A 20,505-nucleotide genomic window follows, 5' to 3' on the forward strand; every position below is an offset into this window, starting at 1 on the left:
AACTGCTGCAACCCATGCAGCAGTGGACCATGACTCCCTCCTCAAACTGGAATGGTCAAGATCAATGTCAATGGAGTCGCCACACGGTTCCATCATGGTGGCATTGCAGTGGCTATTTGCCGCAACCATACGGGCATAAACCGGGGGTATTCGGCGGTGGTATTCCAGGGGGGGCAATGATCCCTTGATCTTGGAAACTTAGGCATTCCGGGAAGCTCTATCTCTTGCAGGGGACTTGGATGTGCATAACATATGTGTTGCCTCGGCACGCCAGGAAGTCGTGAACAACATCATAAGGGGGGCATGATGCCCTAATGTAGCGATAGTGCATGAGATCAAACACCGTTGTAACAACTTTCTTTCTAGTTCTTTTACTCTTGAGTCTAGGATTTTCAATTTGGAGGCTAATAATCTTGCCAGTTTGCTTGTAATTAAATGTGGGTAGGCATGTGTAGTTAGGTACTCCCCTTGACACAAACATTGTACCTATGACACTTGTTTTGAATGAATAAAGCAGGCGAGATTCTCAACAATAATAAATATAGGGACCCGGCTCACTGCAGCGGTCTGCTTACTATAGTAACCAGGTTCACTTTAATGAACCAGATACGAAAGCAAATAATATTTTTTGAAATAAATTTGGAAAATCTGAATTTTTTTTTGAAATTTATGAAAAATCTGACACACTGTTGTTCTTAATTTCGGAAGAAAATCTGAAAACATGTACATATTTTTAAAAATAAGGACATTTTTTAAAAATATGAAAGATTCTGACTTTATGAATAAAATTTTAGACCATATATTTTTGAAAATTTGTGAAATAAATTTGATAAAAGTCACGTTTTCAAAAAATTATACACTTTTTTAAAAATGCGAACATATTTTCATTTTTTTGAAAAAATATTTGCAATTTCCATGCAGTTTACAAAAAAAGTAAAAAGAAAATCTGAAAACATGTACATATTTTCTAGAAGGTTCCCGAAACCGGAAAGGAACCTGCAAGTGCCGCCAGTTTACCCAAACCGAAACGAACCCAAACAGGTCGGATAGGGCCCGTCAAATGAGCTCTGGTTGTCGAGACCGTTGGATGGAAGGAGCGTAGAATAGAATTCTCCCCGGTTTACGAAGCCATTGGAGGATGCTGGTGATGATGTGTATCACTGTAGATATCACTTTGGCGTCCAACTGAAGCAAGGGGGCAGACAGTTGAGTACGATCGAGAGAGCGGCGGCCGGCGCAAGGATTACAAATTCATAATCCTGCGTTAACCGCTGGCATCGTGATCTCGTGCATCCAAAGCAGTGTACGCCACTTGATGCATCCATGGATCTCTATCTACAACAAATTATAGGAAAATCCTGTATGCATCCATAATGGATGGCATGCAGCTAGCAGTTGCATGGGTACGTAGCTATGACATGATAAGGCATTGACATTTTTTTTTTCTTGCGGGGGGTGATAAGCCATTGACTTGACCACGACAGCCTGTTGGACTGTCTATAAATATCGTCCGCCATCTTTGTCCATGGAGGAGAAACGAGCAAGCAGCAATAGCCTTCTCAGCAAACCTGTACTGCACAAACATATATATATTCCCAACTAGCTACGCATCCCTCTCAAAACAAGATGTCGACGGTGAAGGTCGGTATGTTTGGCGGATCAAACGGTGATGTCTGCGACATCACTGGATTGTCAAGTTTTCCGCCGTCAAGCCTGAGGAGCATGGAGATTTGGAGCACACCGGGCCACGAAGGGATCATTAACGCCATACGTTTCACCTTCGTCGACAGCAAAAACAATGTGATCCCAGTAGGTACATGGGGCACCCCGCTCCGTGGTCAGAAAAGCCAGGTACTCCATCCATGCTAGTAAAATACAGTGCATGTTATTACTGTTACTATCTCTCTCTTCCCAGTCATAATTCATATGGGATTAATATCTCCTTTCATGCGTGAATTATGTCTCGTGACCATGCGTGCAGACTATTCACTTGACAAATGTGCGTGTCATCGAGCTGTCCGGCTACACGAATGGCAGATACATCACCTCACTCTCCTTCCGCACCACCGACGCCCCAAGGCATCATGGGCCATTCGGGAAAGTGAGGCCAGCAACTGGGTCCGACACTCAGTTCCGCGTCCCTCTCATGCATGGCTCTATCGTCGCCTTCTGCGCCCAAGCCGATGACTACCTCAGCGCCATTGGTGCCTATCTCAAGCTTTGAACCATCATATGCATATATACCCAGCCTAGCTGGTTACTTTTTATATATGTATGTGTACTGTGTGTTGTTCAATAACACCGTGGCCCCGTACATCGGTCACTGTGCAAGCTACCCAGCGCTGGTATCTATACGTGTATGTGTGCATGTGCTTGGTCGTGTGATGTTTAATATGATGTGTGTGATGTTTGATGTATTGGTTAAGCTTGTAATAAAAAGTATCGGAAACTAAGTAACTTCCGGACAACAAGGAATCCCGCTCTAGTATTGCATATGCAACTTTTCTTAGAACCTAGAATTGCACCCGTCTAGCATGAATGAAGATCCGACCATCTATGAAAAATGGGGCCGCCTATATGTATTTATTTATCTTCTCCGAGACTTCATAAACTTACATTGGCGTACTAGATTCCCTTTGGCTCATCTGTGCCATCAAGCATGTGTGACACAGCGTAGCGCGACATTTGCACACTATAGCTTTTTTTCGAAAAGGGGAATATATCCAATATATTTATATCGCGAAGATTTGCACACTATAGGGAAGACAAATAAAGAAGTTTACAATCCAGCTAAGTTTTCGCATTTGTTGGGACAGGGGTCCCACGTGTGGCTTGTTCAGCCCCATGATCTGAGATGTATTCCATGCTATGTGACATTTGATGAATAAAACTTAGCTTTACCCCTTAAAAAAGCTAGGGGAATCCTGTTTTATGCTTGTAAGTACATCTGGTGTCCATTAGTGATTTTGGTGTATTGAAGACTTATAGACGAAGTGATTAATTTGTTTGTGAGTGTACACACTTCTTTTAGATCCCCGAGGAGTTTGGTTATCCGTCGAAAGTTGATCCCTAAAAATGCATGTCTTCAATTGAAGAGCTTGATGCTTTTCTTGAAGACTTTAAAAACGAAAAAATTGATGTGACCTTGAAGATATTGATATGAGTACTATGAAGCTTGAATATTTTTGTTTTCATAGTTTATTTTCTCTTTTCTAGTCATAGGAAACACCATACCGTTAAAGGGGGTCGACATAATACTAAGTACAATTTCCAATTGATGCTCATCTCAAAACCTACACATACCCAATCCTTCGAGTGAAGCCTTTAGAAATCTATTATAGCTCATTCAAATTCTTTAGTGAGAGAGACAAAGTCTTCCGGTCTCTAAGGAAATTGGTTTGACCATGGAGTTAGAATTTTTCCATTGCAAATTGCCTACCATGAGAAATATGATAGCCTTGAGGAATTTGAGGGTTCAAAATTCCGTCCGTTGTTGTGCTTAGCGCCAGCTGTCCAAAGGATCGTATCCTTACAACGGTCATATCATGAGGGGCATTTATGTCTTATCTTGTCGTGTTGCACCCTCGCTATAAATAGCTGCCCCCACAACCACTAGCTGGTTGGCTGCTCCGAGATAAATTGACAAGTGTCATTTAGAGCAATCCTTCCTTCGACGACTTTGAGATAATCATTTGTGAGGAAAAGCCCAAAACCCCAAACTCTCAAAATCCAAAGTGATTCAGCATTACTGAAGCCTGTGTGGAATCAATGTTTTTTAATTACCACTGATGCCCCAAGACATCATGGGCCATTCACTAGTGGGGACGGGGCCTTTAGCCCCGGCCCATAAGGGGCTTTAGTCCCGGTTCACCAAGCGGGACTAAAGGGGCGGGACTAAAGGCCTAACCTTTAGTCCCGGCCCTGTTACAAGCCGGGACTAAAGGTGCTCCACGTGGGCGCCTCGTAGCGCCCCAGGGGCAGGCCCTTTAGTCCCGGTTCGTTACATGGATCGGGACTAAAGAGTTTCAGATTTTGTTTATTTTTGGGTTTTTTTAATGAAATTATTTTTGGGTTTTAGGGTTTAGGTGTTCGGGAGATTAACGTGATGCCTCGTTTGGTGTTCGGGAATTAGTTTTCATATAATTTAAATAGAAATAATTATGCATATATATATATAAGATTAACTTATCTTACAAGCGAGCATATATATACAATTATATGAAGATCTGAATTATCGGGACTAGAGCCCGTCTATTCGATTACATGGACGAACATCAGTAATGGCCCCTAGTTACACTAAATCGTCCTTTGTCATCTATAGTTTCCGTCCTTAGAAAGGTCGCAAGCTCCTCTGCAACAGCAATCGCGCGTTGCTCTGGTAGGACCTTCGTCCTCATGGCCGTGTACTATATAAGAAAAGGAGATGAATATGAATATCAATCATGATAACAAAGAATGACGGGTAAAAATAGAGGTGTGAATGTTCATTGCTTACGTCGAATCTGTGATCCTTGTGCTCACAGGTAAACGTGCGAATTGTCTCGCAAACATAGTATCCGCATAGATGCGTTCCCCGTGGCTGCTGGTCGCACTTTACGAGAATAGAATATATATAATCAAAATAATAATCTAGCATCATAAATGTATTGAAAATAGAAGTATATCATACTACTACTTACCTGAGCCGCTCTAAAGGTCAGCTTCTCAGGCTCGATACCGGGAGTCACGCACTTGAACCGCTTCCAAACCCTGCCCGACAAGGATAATGATTTGCTAAGTTTTTTATTAATTGATATATCAGAAAATCATCGAAAGAGACCGATAGAGCGCAAGAATGATTAAAATTACCCTTGGAGCATGTCCTGCAGGCTTTGGAACTGTTCCAAGGGTCTCGATAATGGGTCGAAGGCATCAACTCTTCCCTTATCAATTTGAGCATAGTATTCAAAGTAGGAGTACTTTTCCAATTTGAGCATTCAATAAGCAAAACCAAATCGTAAAATAAAGTAGTATTCAAATTAGCATGCATTCAATTATAAGTAAATACATCATCTCTTTTGTCCGTACATCGTCGAATATTATCACTAATACTCCTCGAATACTATCATACATATAGCATCACTGATACATCTAGAACCGTAGCGCCCGACGGGTATCGACGCGGGCAGTGGACACCCAAAGAGAAGGAACCATCACAGGATCATAGCTCCAGTGAGATCCCCGAAGAACCTGCCAGGTATGCTCGAACCTGCCCTCCAACGCAACCATGTAGCGACGGACGTGCTCATCCTCCTCGCTGACACGGTGACGTACCACCTCCGCGGTGTCCGGAAGCCTCGGCACCCTCACTGGCCCACGCGACCACCACCAAACAAGGATCGGGTCAACGACGGGCTAGCTCGTCACCAACCTACGCCCCCCGGAAGGTAGCACCTCCCAATACCAGCCGGACGAAGCCCAGTCCCGGACAGGGCCCCTCTGATCAAGCAGGTGTCCTCCGCCGAGTCGACGACGAGGATGCGGGATAGGCATCGTAAAATGAACTAAAAAAATAAACTAGTTCTATTAATTTTCTTGCTAAAAATAAACTATTAACACTTAAGCATATACAATAGCAAAATTAAACTATTAACACTTAAGCATATACAATAACAAAATTAAACAATAATCTAAGAAACACTATTAACACTTAAGCATATACACTATACAACTTCTTCTACTTCTTCTTCTACTTCCACTTCTCCTCTTTCTTCTACTACTTCTCCTCTTCTCTTCTTCTACTTCTCCTCTCCTCCTCTTCTAATTTTTTCTCTTCTTCTACTTCTCCTCTTCTTCTATTTTTTCTCTTCTTCTCGCCTCCTCCTCTTCTTATTCTCCTTTTTCTTCTTTTCTTCTCCTCCTCTTCTTATTTTCCTTTTTCCTAATTCTAAATATTACTAACCCTAATAATCTAGCACAAACCTAATAACAATAGGAATTAAATGACAAAAAAAAATCTTCTTTTCTTTTCTTCCCTTTTTCTTCATTTCTTCTCCTTTTTCTTCCTTTCTTCTCCTTTTTCTTCCTTTCTTCTCCTTTTTCTTCTTTTCTTCTATTGGCCGGAGTGTTGGGGAGGAGGGGGCGGGGGGCTTACCGGTCGGAGGTGACGACGGCGCGCGGCGAGGAGGACGACGGCGATGGCGAGGAGGATGGCAGGGGGCGGCGAGCAGGACGGCGGGCAGCCTGACGGCGTCGTCGAGTTCGTCGCTGTGCCGCGCCGGGCAGAGAACGAGAGGAGGAAGAAGAGAAATGGACGAGCTGGGTGGGAATTTTTAAAAGTCCCGCTTATATAGGTGGATCTTTAGCCCCGGTGCGTGGCTCCAACCGGGACTAAAGACCCCCTTTAGTCCCGGGTGGAGCCACGACCCGGGACTAAAGGCCTCTTTTTGGGCAGACCAGAAGGCGGGAAGTAGGGGCCTTTAGTCCCGGGTGGAGCCACGTACCGAGACTAAAGCCCCTCCTCGGCAGGCGGCAGGCGAGGGGCTTTAGTCCCGGGGCGTGGCTCCACCCGGGACTAAAGCCCCTCCTCGGCTGCAAGTTTAGTCCCACCTCACCCAGCGAGGGGGACTAACACTTGTTTATAAACCCCGTCGCAGCTTCTCCATCGAGCTCCTCTCTAAAGGAGGCTTACGGACCTAAACTCACTGAAAATTGAAACTATATTCGAAATTATGGAGAAAATTCAACCTGAATTCAAAGTGAGTTCAATTTGAATTTAGATTGAATTTTCTCTATAAATTTTCATATAGTTTCAATTTTTTTCTATTTTCATAATTAATAATTTTGAATATCCAAACTATTATCTATTTTGTTATTTTCAATTAAAAACTATGTTTATGAAAAATTCTTTTTGCATATTTGAGAATTTGACAAAACTATGATAATGAAAAGTGTTTGAAATTGAATAAATAATGCAAAACTATTTTCTATTTTCAAAAGTAATTATTTTGACTATCCAAACTATTATCTATTTTGTTATTTTCAATTAAAAACTATGTTTATTAAAAAATATTTTTGCATATTTGAGAATTTGACAAAACTATGATAATGAAAAGTGTTTGAAATTGAATAAATAATGCAAAACTATTTTCTATTTTCAAAAGTAATTATTTTGACTATCCAAACTATTAACTATTTTGTTATTTTCAATTAAAAACTATGTTTATTAAAATTCTTTTTGCATATTTGAGAATTTGACAAAAATATGATAATGAAAATTGTTTGAAATTGAATAATGCAAAACTATTTTCTATTTTTAAAAGTAATTATTTTGACTATCCAAACTATTAACTATTTTGTTATTTTCAATTAAAAACTATGTTTATTAAAATTTTTTTTTGCCTATTTGAGAATTTGTCAAAACTATGATAATGAAAAGTGTTTGAAATTGAATAAATAATGCAAAACTATTTTCTATTTTCAAAAGTACTTATTTTCAAAAGCACTACAAATGAACTGTGAAAATGTTGAAAGTTGGCATGCTATCATCATTTCACCCACATAGCATGTGTTAAAAAGTTGAGAGGGCTACGACAAAAACTGGATGCACTTCGTGTACAAAACGGACAATCTCTCTCGAAGTATCAGCATTTCGAACGAGAACTCATCTCTTACAAAGGGATTTCATTTTTTTGAACTTATTTGAACTCCATACTTTTTGTGTGTTCAAAATGCACCATTCAAAGGCACATCACAAAATTTCAACAATTTCTGACTTCATTTGGTATTCTTCGTGCATTTACTTATTTTTTTTGAGCTAGTTGACCCTGAAATTGAAAAGCACTACAAATGAACTCTGAAAATATTGAAAGTTGGCATGCTATCATCATTTCATCCACATAGCATGTGTTAAAAAGTTGAGAGGGCTACGACAAAAACTGGATGCACTTCGTGTACAAAACGGACAATCTCTCTCGAAGTATCAGCGTTTCAAACGAGAACTCATCTCTTACAAAGGGATTTTATTTTTTTGAACTTATTTGAACTCCATACGTTTTGTGTGTTCAAAATGCACCATTCAAAGGCACATCACAAAATTTAAACAATTTCTGACTTCATTTGGTATTCTTCGTGCATTTACTTATTTATTTTTTTGAGCTAGTTGACCATGAAATTGAAAAGCACTACAAATGAACTGTGAAAATGTTGAAAGTTGGCATGCTATCTTCATTTCACCCACATAGCATGTGTTAAAAAGTTGAGAGGGGTACGACAAAAACTGGATGCACTTCGTGTACAAAACGAACAATCTCTCTCGAAGTATCAGCGTTTCGAACGAGAACTCATCTCTTACAAAGGGATTTCATTTTTTTGAAATTATTTGAACTCCATACTTTTTGTGTGTTCAAAATGCATCATTCAAAGGCACATCACAAAATTTCAACAATTTCTGACTTCATTTGGTATTCTTCGTGCATTTACTTTTTTTTAGCTAGTTGACCCTAAAATTGAAAACACTACAAATGAACTCTGAAAATGTTGAAAGTTGGCATGCTATCATCATTTCACACACATAGCATGTGTTAAAAAGTTGAGAGGGCTACGACAAAAACTGGATGCACTTCGTGTACAAAACGGACAATCTCTCTCGAAGTATCAGCGTTTCGAACGAGAACTCATCTCTTACAAAGGGATTTCATTTTTTTGAACTTATTTGAACTCCATACTTTTTGTGTGTTCAAAATGCACCATTCAAAGGCACATCACAAAATTTCAACTATTTTTGACTTCATTTGGTATTCTTCGTGCATTTACTTGTTTTTTTTTGAGCTAGTTGACCCTGAAATTGAAAAGCACTACAAATGAACTCGGAAAATGTTGAAAGTTGGCATGCTATCATCATTTCACCCACATAGCATGTGTTAAAAAGTTGAGAGGGCTACGACAAAAACTGGATGCACTTCGTGTACAAAACGGACAATCTCTTTGGAAGTAGAAGCGACCCCCACAATAAGAGACGACATTCTCTCATGTATGGTGGACACTCCCTCACCTGCTTTTTTGACCGTCGATGATGGTCGCTATTCCTTCTCTCCCTAATGCATAACAAATATCTAGCACAAGGAGAAGAAGGAAAAGTGACCCCACAACAAAAGTGGTTCCGCTGCACGCCACGTGGTTCCGCTGCAGGCCACGTGGGACTAATGGTCTTTCATTTTTAAATGACTGTTTTAATCAAAAACAGATCTGTTACAAAAGGGATTTCATTTTTTGAACTTATTTGAACTGAAGACTTTTTGTATATATATGTGGTCTAAATGCATGATATCATGAAGTTAGAAAGGGCTAAACCATTCAAAAGTAGCAAATGAAGTTAGAAAGGGCTAAACCATTCAAATTTGGAAACTATAATGGCACAAACAGAAACTAGACATATATAAATTGGTCCAAGCAGCACATGATACTAGTCCAAACAGTACATAATAATAGCTATCATAGATATATATATTTGAGGTGACGTTGGCCATAGTTGACGACTCGAATCAGAATGTCCACCTTATTCGAGGTGACGCTGGCCATAGTTGACGACTCGAATCTTGCGGTACAACTCGTATGAAACGTATGCATCTTTTGCTGCATACTCAATGTTGATACGATCAAGTGGGGCCTTCTCCCAAAGTTTGTGCTGAGACTTTGGGAAATTGGTCTTCATATTACCATATTCTTCGTCAATCAAGGCAACTGCCATATGAGCCATCGAAGTCCTGACATGTCGAAGCCTGAATACCGTTTGGAGATCAATGAGGCAACCAGTTGGTATCTCAATACCGAAGCTGTACCTCATCTTCAGCTTGTCGTTCGTTATGTCAACGGTAGCAAAAGTGATGCCGCTGCGAAGAAAGACCATGAGTTCTGGACAATTCTTGTCACTACTGCAACAGAAACAAATTAAAATGGAACAAATGTTACATACTGCTGCAATAAGGAAACATGTTTCACTACAACTAAAGAGAAAATTATCTTTAGGATTCAAATAGAACATATTGCTATCCTATGCAATTTTCATATCCTACGAATTGATCAAGAAACCGTAAATTAACTATGACATATATATATATATTCTCCCACGGTTTTGCAAATATTCAATAATTAGACATGTTGCAAATTGCTATCCAATGGAACCTAGAGAGATCACTATATCTATCCAATGGAACCTAGAGAGATCACTAGCTATATGCAATTTTCATGACTATGACATATCATATTGCTATCCAATGGAACCTAGAGAGATCACTAGCTATATGCAATTTTCATAACCTTGGATCAAAGAACACCGCATAAAATTTTATCACTACAACTATGATTTCAATGGAACATATTGAACCAATCAGATTTTTCAGATTGTGGAACACTATTCCAATGGAACATATTAAACACTAGTCCCTTCAACTATCACTACAACTATACCCTTCAACTAATCAAAATTGTTTCACTACAACTATTTGAAGCGAACCAACTATGATTCCAATGGAACATATTAAACACTAGTTTATTCTAATACGATTTTTCAGATTATGGAACACTATTTGAATCAGATTGTGTTCCCCTTCAACTAATCAAAATTGTTTCACTACAACTATTTGAAGGGAACCAACTATGATTGAAACAAATAAACTTACAATGTCATTACCTTGGATCAAAGAAAGCCTCAAAACTTACCTCGCCCATTGGAAGATCAAGACATGGTGTGCGAAACATAGTTGGATGACGGCAACACCGCGTTGATCGGCCGTGTACTCCAGATCAAGCCCCAAGAACTTCTCATGATCCACTGCGGCGTCAAGCCATCGTTCCTTCAACTGTCTAAGAAAATGCGGCACCTCCCTGCTCTCGTTCGTGTACACGACATCGAGCTTGGTCTTGCCATGTGCGAGCACCTCTCCAAAGCGAGTTGGCATGGTGAAAGAAGAGAAGGGAAGAAGAGAGGAGAAGAACAGAGCGAGAGCGAGAGAGGAAGAAGAACAGAGAAAGAAGGGCGACGCGACACAGACTCTGCTTCGGTTGTGGTTTTGTGAAGCGGGATGCAAACCGTTTTGGGCCTTTAGTCCCGGTTTGAGCCACCAACCGGGACTAAAGAGGCATACCAACGGTTGCCACCACTACGGCAGGCCACGTGATAGATCTTTAGTCCCGGGTTGAGCCACCAACCGGGACTAAAGGGGGATACGAACGGTTGCCACCACCACTGCCCACCGCGTAGCCCTTTAATCCCGGTTTGGGACACGAACCGGGACTAAAGGCTCCTTACGGGCCGGGACTAAAGCCTCGAGGGAGGCATTGAGAATTGGGGCGACGTGGCCGGGACTAAGGCCGGGACTAAAGGGTCCCGGCCAAAGGTCCGTTTTCCACTAGTGATTCGAGAAAGTGAGGCCGGCCAGCAAATCGGTCCGACACTCAGTTCCGTGTCCCTCTCATGCATGCATGGCTCTATTGTGGCCTTCCGCGCCCAAGCCGATGACTACCTCAGCGCCATTGGTGCCTATCTCAAGCATTGAACCATGATATGCATATATACCCAGCCTAGCTGGTTACTCTTTATATATGTATGTGTACATGTAGTGTTGCAAGCTACCCAGCCTAGCTACTTATGCTGTGTGTGTGTGCATGTGCTTGGCCGTGTGATTTTTAATGTTATCTGTTTCATGTTTGATCTATTAGTTAAGCTTGTAATAATAAGTTCCGGAAACTAAGTAATTTCTGGACAACATGAAATCCTCATATTGCGTATGCAGTTATTTTTTTTAGAACCTAGAATCACACTTGTCTATCATGTATAGAGATCCACACGGCTAAATAATTAGGCCGCCTATGCATTTATTATCCTTCTCCTCTGAGACTTCATTTTTAGGGGAATTTCCTCTGATACTTCTTTAGCTGATTTTAACGTGAGTGATACCCTTTGGCCCACCCATGCCAATAAGCCTGTGTGACACCACATGTAGCAGCGCAAATAACCAATGGAGGCCGTGCTCCTTTCAGCTTGTTTAAAAAACATATTTATACAGCACATTTAAAAAAAAAATCCGTATACACAAATACATGTTTAACATTCCGAAAAAAGTCCCAGAACAATATACTTTCATACGTGGCATACACAAAAAAGACAAATACACAAATGAAAATGGGCCAATTATTTTTTTGTTCTAGGCCTAGATTTTGTGTTTGTTTGCACATCATGTAAATTTCCAGATCCGTCATGAATTTGAATAAGTTTCACAGGATTTCTTCCAATTTTTTTGAAACTCAGGAATATCTTTTTCAGGTTTTCAAAGAAACGGGCTCCATGGAACCCGGCCTCAAAAAATTCAGACTCAGCATCTGCACGCTATAGCTAGGGAAATTCTATTTTACTCATAAGAGATGAAGGCAAATAATGACATCTACAACGCTTGATAACACAATATTTTCTTATGTATTGCATCATCTCGAAAAGTCAACGAAAGATATTATAGAATGAATTATATCTTATTGATATCTCTAGCATTTAGTGTTACGAGGTCCTAAAATTATGGGTTGACTAATATTATTACTCAAAAACACGTGCGTGAATAATAAAATACATTTTGTACAAATGAAGAAATTATTTTATGTTTAAGAGATCATCTCTTAGCTAAAAGAAGATAATGCTCTTTTCTTTGAGATAAACATTTATCTGAAACATACAAATAATTATATGTAAGCATTTTAAGTTCTTCATTCTTCTTCAATGGAGTATATATTTATTTTGTCGATTGTTAATCTGATTTATAAAATCAATTTAAAATTAATAAAGGAAGAGCATATTTCATGAAGTTGAAAACTCAATGTAGATGGCCCGCAACAGTAGAATTGCTTCATAGGAGGTGCCCGCCCTTAAACAGTAACAAGCAAAGGAAGGTCACAATGACTCTCTCTCTCTCTTCCTCCCTCCCTCTCTCTCTCGCTCAAAAACATGATTGTTTTCCTCAAAATTCGAACCATATCAAATTCCTGAGCTTCTTCCAGATTCATGAACATTTTACAAATTCGTGAATTTTAAAAAACCTATGAACACTTTTTTATTTTATTGAAGATTTTTTAATCCTTGATTTTAAAAAAATAAACAAAAATTGGGTGCCAATTTTGTTTCATATAATAAAATTGGCACCCAATTTTTTACCTGAGACATTAGAGCAATAGAAGTAAAAGGTGATTGAAAGAAAAAAGGAGCGACATTGAGCAGGCAAGCAAATGGGCCATGGCCCGATAAGGCGTCCACGTAAGTGCTAATGCCTGGGATGGCGCCTCAAAATGAGAAGTTAGTCGCACCTTGTGAACCTTCAAAATGAGGAGTTAACCTAGATGAACGTCTTGCGGAGCAAAATTTTGAGGAGTTATCCCCAAAAGGAACCCAACTCTTTTATTTTTACTCAGCCCAAACCAGAGTTCTGAGGAATTTTTATTCCTTCTCTACCATGTGTGATGCCTTCTCATCCCGTCACCATCATCGGAACTCACACCGCCGGCTGTCCATCGCTCTGGTGACCCGGAAAATGGAACTGTCCACAGCTTACAACTCCGGCGATCCTCGCCGGCGGCACGGGATTTTGGTGCACAGACACGTGAATTTGGCACATATCTTGCTGCCCGGGACATGAAGCAGGTCGTCAGTACTGTTGAATGGCAAGCCCAAGGCCTCATTGGGCATTTAATGGCCATGTCAACCAACGATGATGTCCATGATCTCGTCTTCCCGCGCAGCAATGATTTCTTGTGCAGCAATTTTTTTTCAAAGCATAATGTGTCATCACTCAACTTTGGTATCCTCGCCACTTGTGCCATTTCTATCCCATTTTTTTAACTTTAAAATGCAACTACAATAGGATGGTTGGGTCATATTGATAAGTGAGAAGATGACTGAGCCATCTTTTCATCAAGGGTACATTTGACCACACATATATATTCTAATTATAGCAACTTCTTGTCAAAAAAGGAATATGTAAATGCTTTTTTACCCTCTCTTTTGAATATGAAAAGGAAATTCATAACGGATCTATTTTATTTTTCTTTGGGTACCAAATCTGCATGCATGCCTTCCATATATAGGCATTCCTAATTATTAGATAACATTTCCCAAACTGCTAAAACTTGAAAATTCCCTTTTGCATGTCCGGGCACACACAGACAAGCAATCTCTCCTCATGGAATAAGCACCATGTAGTAACCACATACAAACAAGATAGATGATCTTAAGTCACATGCAAACATATTATGGAGATTTGAAAATGCATGACATGCAAATCGACTATCCGATTCAATTTTACTTCTCACCCTTAACTCCCTCATAACAAGATATTAGAAATTAAAACCCACATGGGCATATTTCAACAACTATTTTTGAAAACAATTTTATATCATGCAAAAGCAAATAAAACTCAAGTTTGTGCTACAAACATGCTTTTCCACTGCAAACCGATAGGCCTATAATTAATATGTTACGATTTATTTGGGGGGGGGGGGGTAAAATCAATTTTTATCTATCGACCTGCTTCCATGTCATGTAATTGTTTCCATAGACTTTTAGCACACGTACTTTTCTCTGAAAGTATGAACACAACCTCTAAAAGTTGTATAAAATATATTGAACATGTTTTTGTCATTATATACTTCAAAAAACCTTGCTTTTGCATACATACGAGTCCTCAGAAAATGCCAGTTTTCAAGTTTGCAAAATAAAAGTAGGTATAGTAAACTTGGACTTCGCCACCGTAAATGTTTTTTCCAAAATTTTCAAATTCTACTTATGCCATTACTTCAGCCATGAGTTTTTCAAAACTAAGTCCAACATAAGCATGTTTCAAAACTAAGTCCAATATAAGCATGTCAGAAAAATATTTCTAAAAAGTAGTTTCATGGCACGGATAGTAAATTTTGTTATGAAGATGCTTTTCTAGCACACATACCAATAGGTCATATTTTTTGTGTAAAACTAGACCCGACATGTCTTTCCTGTATATTTTAATGTTCCTTGTCATGAGACCTTTAAAATTGATTTCACATGGATATATTGGATATATTTAGAAAGTAACCTGCTATGATGAAAAGCAAGTGTGTACACTAGTGGAAAACGGGCCTTTGGCCGGGACCATTTAGTCCCGGCCTGCCTCTGGGCCGGGACTAAAGGACCGGCCACGTCGCCCCAATTCTCAATGCCTCCCTCGAGGCTTTAGTCCCGGCCTGTAAAGAGCCTTTAGTCCCGGTTCGTGTCCCAAACCGGGACTAAAGGGCTACGCGGCGGGCAGTGGTGGTGGCAACCGTTCGTATCCCCCTTTAGTCCCGGTTGGTGGCTCAACCCGGGACTAAAGGACTAACACGTGGCCTGCCATAGTGGTGGCGACCGTTGGTATACCTCTTTAGTCCCGGTTGGTGGCTCAACCCGGGACTAAAGGCCTAACACGTGGCCTGCCGTAGTGGTGGCAACCGTTGGTATACCTCTTTAGTCCCGGTTGGTGGCTCAACCCAGGACTAAAGGCCCAAACGGTTTGCATCCCGCGTCGTTTCGGGCGATGAAAAGCACGAACCGAAGCGTACAGTCGCCATTATCTCTGTTTGTTCTTCTCTCTCGCGTCGCCCTCTCTGTTCTTCTTCTCTCTCGTGTCGCCCTCTCTGTTCTTCTCCTCTCTTCTTCCCTTCTCTTCTTCCACCATGCCAACTAGCTTTCATGAGGTGCTCGCACATGGCACGACCAAGCTCCGTGTCGTGTACACGAACCTGAGCAGGGAGGTGCCGTTTTTTCTTCAACAGTTGAAGGAACGATGGTTTAACCACGCATCGGATCATGAGAAGTTCTTGGGGCTTGATCTGGAGTACACGGCCGATCAACGCGGTGTTGCCGTCATCCAACTATGCTTCGCACGCCATGTCTTGATCTTCCAATGGGCGAGGTAAGTTTTGAGGCTTTCTTTGATCCAAGATAATGACATTGTAAGTTTATTTGTTTCAATCATAGTTGGTTCCCTTCAAATAGTTGTAGTGAAACAATTTTGATTAGTTGAAGGGGAGCACAATCTAATTGGAATAGTGTTCCATAATCTGAAAAATCGTATTAGAATCAACTAGTGTTTAATATGTTCCATTGGAATCATAGTTGGTTCCCTTCAAATAGTTGTAGTGAAACAATTTTGATTAGTTGAAGGGGAGCACAACCTAATTGGAATAGTGCTCCATAATCTGAAAAATCGTATTAGAATCAACTAGTGTTTAATATGTTCCATTGAAATCATAGTTGGTTCCCTTCAAATAGTTGTACTGAAACAATTTTGATTAGTTGAAGGGGAGCACAATCTGATTTGAATAGTGTCCCATAATCTGAAAAATCGTATTAGAATCAACGAGTGTTTAATATGTTCCATTGGAATCATAGTTGGTTCCCTTCAAATAATTGTAGTGAAACAATTTTGATTAGTTGAAGGGGAACACAATCTGATTGGAATAGTGTTCCATAATCTGAAAAATTGTATTAGAATCAACTAGTGTTTAATATGTTCCATTGGAATCATAGTTGGTTCGCTTCAAATAGTTGTAGTGAAACAATTTTGATTAGTTGAAGGGAACACAATCTGATTGGAATAGTGTTCCACAATCTGAAAAATCTGATTGGTTCAATATGTTTCATTGAAATCATAGTTGTAGTGATACAATTTTATGCAGTGTTCTTTGATCCAAGGTTATGAAAATTGAATATAGCTAGTGATCTCTCTAGGTTCCATTGGATAGCAATATGATATGTCATAGTCATGAAAATTGCATATAGCTAGTGATCTCTCTAGGTTCCATTGGATAGCTATAGTGATCTCTCTAGGTTCCATTGCATATGTTCTATTTGAATCCTAAAGATAATTTTCTCTTTAGTTGTAGTGAAACATGTTTCCTTATTGCAACAGTATGTAACATTTGTTTCATTTTAATTTGTTTCTGTTGCAGGAGTGACAAGCATTGTCCAGAACTCATGGAGTTCCTTCGCAGCGGCATCACTTTTGCTTCCGTTGACATAAGGAACGACAAGCTGAAGATGAGGCACAGCTTCGGTATTGAGATACCAGCTGGTTCCCTCGTTGATCTCCAAACGATATTCAGGCTTCGACATGACAGGACTTCGATGGCTCATATGGAAGTTGCCTTGATCGACGATTCATATGCTGATATGAAGACCAGTTTCCCAAAGTCTCAGCACAAACTTTGGGAGAAGGGCCTACTTGATGATATCAACATTGAGTATGCAGCAAAAGATGCATACGTTTCATACGAGTTGTACCGCAAGATTCGAGTCATCCACTATGGCCAGCGTCACCTCGAGGAAGGTGGACATTCTGATTTAGATGATTCAGACGAGTAGTGTTCTGAACGTCGAACACTTGTATATATATCTATGGTAGCTATTATTATGTACTGTTTGGACTAGTATCATGTATTTCTTGGACCAATTTATATATGTCTAGTTTCTGTTTGTGCCATTATAGTTTCCAAATTTGAATGGTTTAGCCCTTTCTAACTTCATTTGCTACTTTTGAATGGTTTAGCCCTTTCTAACTTCATTTGCTACTTTTGAATGGTTTAGCCCTTTCTAACTTCATGGTATCATGCATTTCGACCACATATATATACAAAAAGTCTTCAGTTCAAATAAGTTCAAAAAATAAAATCCCTTTTGTAACAGATCTGTTTTTGATTAAAACAGTCATTTAAAAATGAAAGACCATTAGTCTCACGTGGCGTGCAGCGGAACCACGTGGCATGCCGCGGAACCACTTTTGTTGTGGGGGTCGCTTCTCCTTCTTCAAAACCCTGCTACTTCGAGAGAGATTGTCCGTTTTGTACACGAACTGCATGCAGTTTTTGTCGTAGCCCTCTCAACTTTTTAACACATGCTATGTGGGTGAAATGATGATAGCATGCCAACTTTCAACATTTTTAGAGTTCATTTGTAGTGCTTTTCAATTTCAGGGTCAACTAGCTCAAAAAAGAAGTAAATGCACGAAATATACCAATTGAAGTCAGAAATTGTTGAAATTTTGTGATGTGCCTTAGAATGGTGCATTTTGAACACACAAAAAGTATGGAGTTCAAATAAGTTCAAAAAAATGAAATCGCTTTGTAAGAGATGAGTTCTCGTTCGAAACGCTGCTACTTCGAGAGAGATTGTCCGTTTTGTACACGAACTGCATGCAGTTTTTGTCGTAGCCCTCTCAACTTTTTAACACATGCTATGTGGGTGAAATGATGATAGCATGCCAACTTTCAACATTTTCAGAGTTCATTTGTAGTGCTTTTCAATTTCAGGGTCAACTAGGCCAAAAAAAAAAGTAAATGCACGAAATATACCAATTGAAGTCAGAAATTGTTGAAATTTTGTGATGTGCCTTAGAATGGTGCATTTTGAACACACAAAAAGTATGGAGTTCAAATAAGTTCAAAAAAATGAAATACCTTTGTAAGAGATGAGTTCTCGTTCGAAACGCTGCTACTTCGAGAGAGATTGTCCGTTTTGTACACGAACTGCATGCAGTTTTTGTCGTAGCCCTCTCAACTTTTTAACACATGCTATGTGGGTGAAATGATTATAACATGCCAACTTTCAACATTTTCAGAGTTCATTTGTAGTGCTTTTCAATTTCAGGGTCAACTAGCTCAAAAAAAATAAGTAAATGCACGAAATATACCAATTGAAGTCAGAAATTGTTGAAATTTTGTGATGTGCCTTAGAATGGTGCATTTTGAACACACAAAAAGTATGGAGTTCAAATAAGTTCAAAAAAATAAAATCTCTTTGTAAGAGATGAGTTCTCGTTCGAAACGCTGCTACTTCGAGAGAGATTGTCCGTTTTGTACACGAACTACATGCAGTTTTTGTCGTAGCCCTCTCAACTTTTTAACACATGCTATGTGGGTGAAATGATGATAGCATGCCAACTTTCAACATTTTCAGTGTTCATTTGTAGTGCTTTTCAATTTCAGGGTCAACTAGCTCAAAACAATATAAGTAAATGCACGAAATATACCAATTGAAGTTAGAAATTGTTGAAATTTTGTGATGTGCCTTAGAATGGTGCATTTTGAACACACAAAAAGTATGGAGTTCAAATAAGTTCAAAAAAATGAAATCCCTTTGTAAGAGATGAGTTCTCGTTCGAAACGCTGCTACTTCGAGAGATAATAGTTTGGATAGTCAAAATTATTAATTATGAAAATAAAAAATAGTTTTGCATTATTTATTCAATTTGAAACACTTTTCATTATCATAGTTTTGTCAAATTCTCAAATATGCAAAAAGAATTTTTAATAAACATAGTTTTTAATTCAAAATAACAAAATAGATAATAGTTTGGATAGTCAAAATTATTAATTATGAAAATAAAAATTAGTTTTGCATTATTTATTCAATTTGAAACACTTTTCATTATCATAGTTTTGTCAAATTCTCAAATATGCAAAAAGAATTTTTAATAAACATAGTTTTTAATTGAAAATAACAAAATAGATAATTGTTTGGATAGTCAAAATTATTAATTATAAAAATAAAAAGTAGTTTTGCATTATTTATTCAATTTGAAACACTTTTCATTATCATAGTTTTGTCAAATTCTCAAATATGCAAAAAGAATTTTTAATAAACATAGTTTTTAATTGAAAATAACAAAATAAGTGAATAGTTTGGATAGTCAAAATTATTAATTATGAAAATAAAAAATAGTTTTGCATTATTTATTCAATTTGAAACACTTTTCATTATCATAGTTTTGTCAAATTCTCAAATATGCAAAAAGAATTTTTAATAAACATAGTTTTTAATTGAAAATAACAAAATAAGTTAATAGTTTGGATAGTCAAAATAATTAATTTTGAAAATAGAAAAAAATTGAAACTATATGAGAAATCATAGACAAAATTCGACCTGAATTCACTTTGAATTCAGATTGAATTTTATCCACAATTTCGAATATAGTTTCAATTTTCAGTAAGTTTAGACCCGTAAGCCTGCTTTAGAGAGGAGCTCGATGGAGAAGCTGCGACGGGGCTTATAAACAAGTGTTAATCCCCCTCGCTGGGCGAGGTGGGACTAAACTTATCGTGCAGCCGAGGAGGGGCTTTAGTCCCGGGTGGAGCCACGCCCCGGGACTAAAGACACCCTTTAGTCCCGGCTCGAGCCACGCACCGGGACTAAAGACCCCCTACTTCCCGCCTCTTGGTCTGCCCGAAAAGAGGCCTTTAGTCCCGGGGCGTGGCTTCACCTGGGACTAAAGGGGGTCTTTAGTCCCGGCTCGAGCCACGCACCGGGACTATAGATCCACCTATTTAAGCGGGACTTCGAAAATTTCCAACCCAATTCGTCCATTTCTCTTCTTCTTCCTCTCGTTCTCCTGCCCGGCGCGGCACATCGACGCCGTCAGGCTGCCCGCCGTCCTGCTCGCCGCCGCCTGCCGTCCTCCTCGCCGTCGGCCGTCCTCCTCG

General features: G+C 39.3%; 1 protein-coding gene across 1 annotated transcript; it reads left to right on the top strand.

Moving 5' to 3' along the window:
- Window positions 1–1,521: 1,521 nt before the first annotated feature.
- Window positions 1,522–2,468, top strand: LOC123429165. Its single transcript, XM_045113225.1, has 2 exons — window positions 1,522–1,851; window positions 1,982–2,468. The coding sequence occupies exons 1-2, from the start codon at window positions 1,627–1,629 to the stop codon at window positions 2,222–2,224; spliced, it is 468 nt and encodes a 155-aa protein (XP_044969160.1). The 5' UTR covers window positions 1,522–1,626; the 3' UTR covers window positions 2,225–2,468.
- The last annotated feature ends 18,037 nt before the right edge of the window (window positions 2,469–20,505 follow it).

The sequence above is a fragment of the Hordeum vulgare genome, chromosome 2H, assembly GCF_904849725.1.
Source record: "Hordeum vulgare subsp. vulgare chromosome 2H, MorexV3_pseudomolecules_assembly, whole genome shotgun sequence".
NCBI classification, from domain to species: Eukaryota; Viridiplantae; Streptophyta; class Magnoliopsida; order Poales; family Poaceae; genus Hordeum; species Hordeum vulgare.

Coding starts and splice junctions, on each gene's coding strand:
- LOC123429165 (XM_045113225.1), top strand. CDS start 1,627: ATGTCGACGGTGAAGGTCGGTATGTTTGGCGGATCAAACGGTGATGTC. Junction 1,852..1,981: donor TCCGTGGTCAGAAAAGCCAG/GTACTCCATCCA, acceptor CCATGCGTGCAG/ACTATTCACTTGACAAATGT.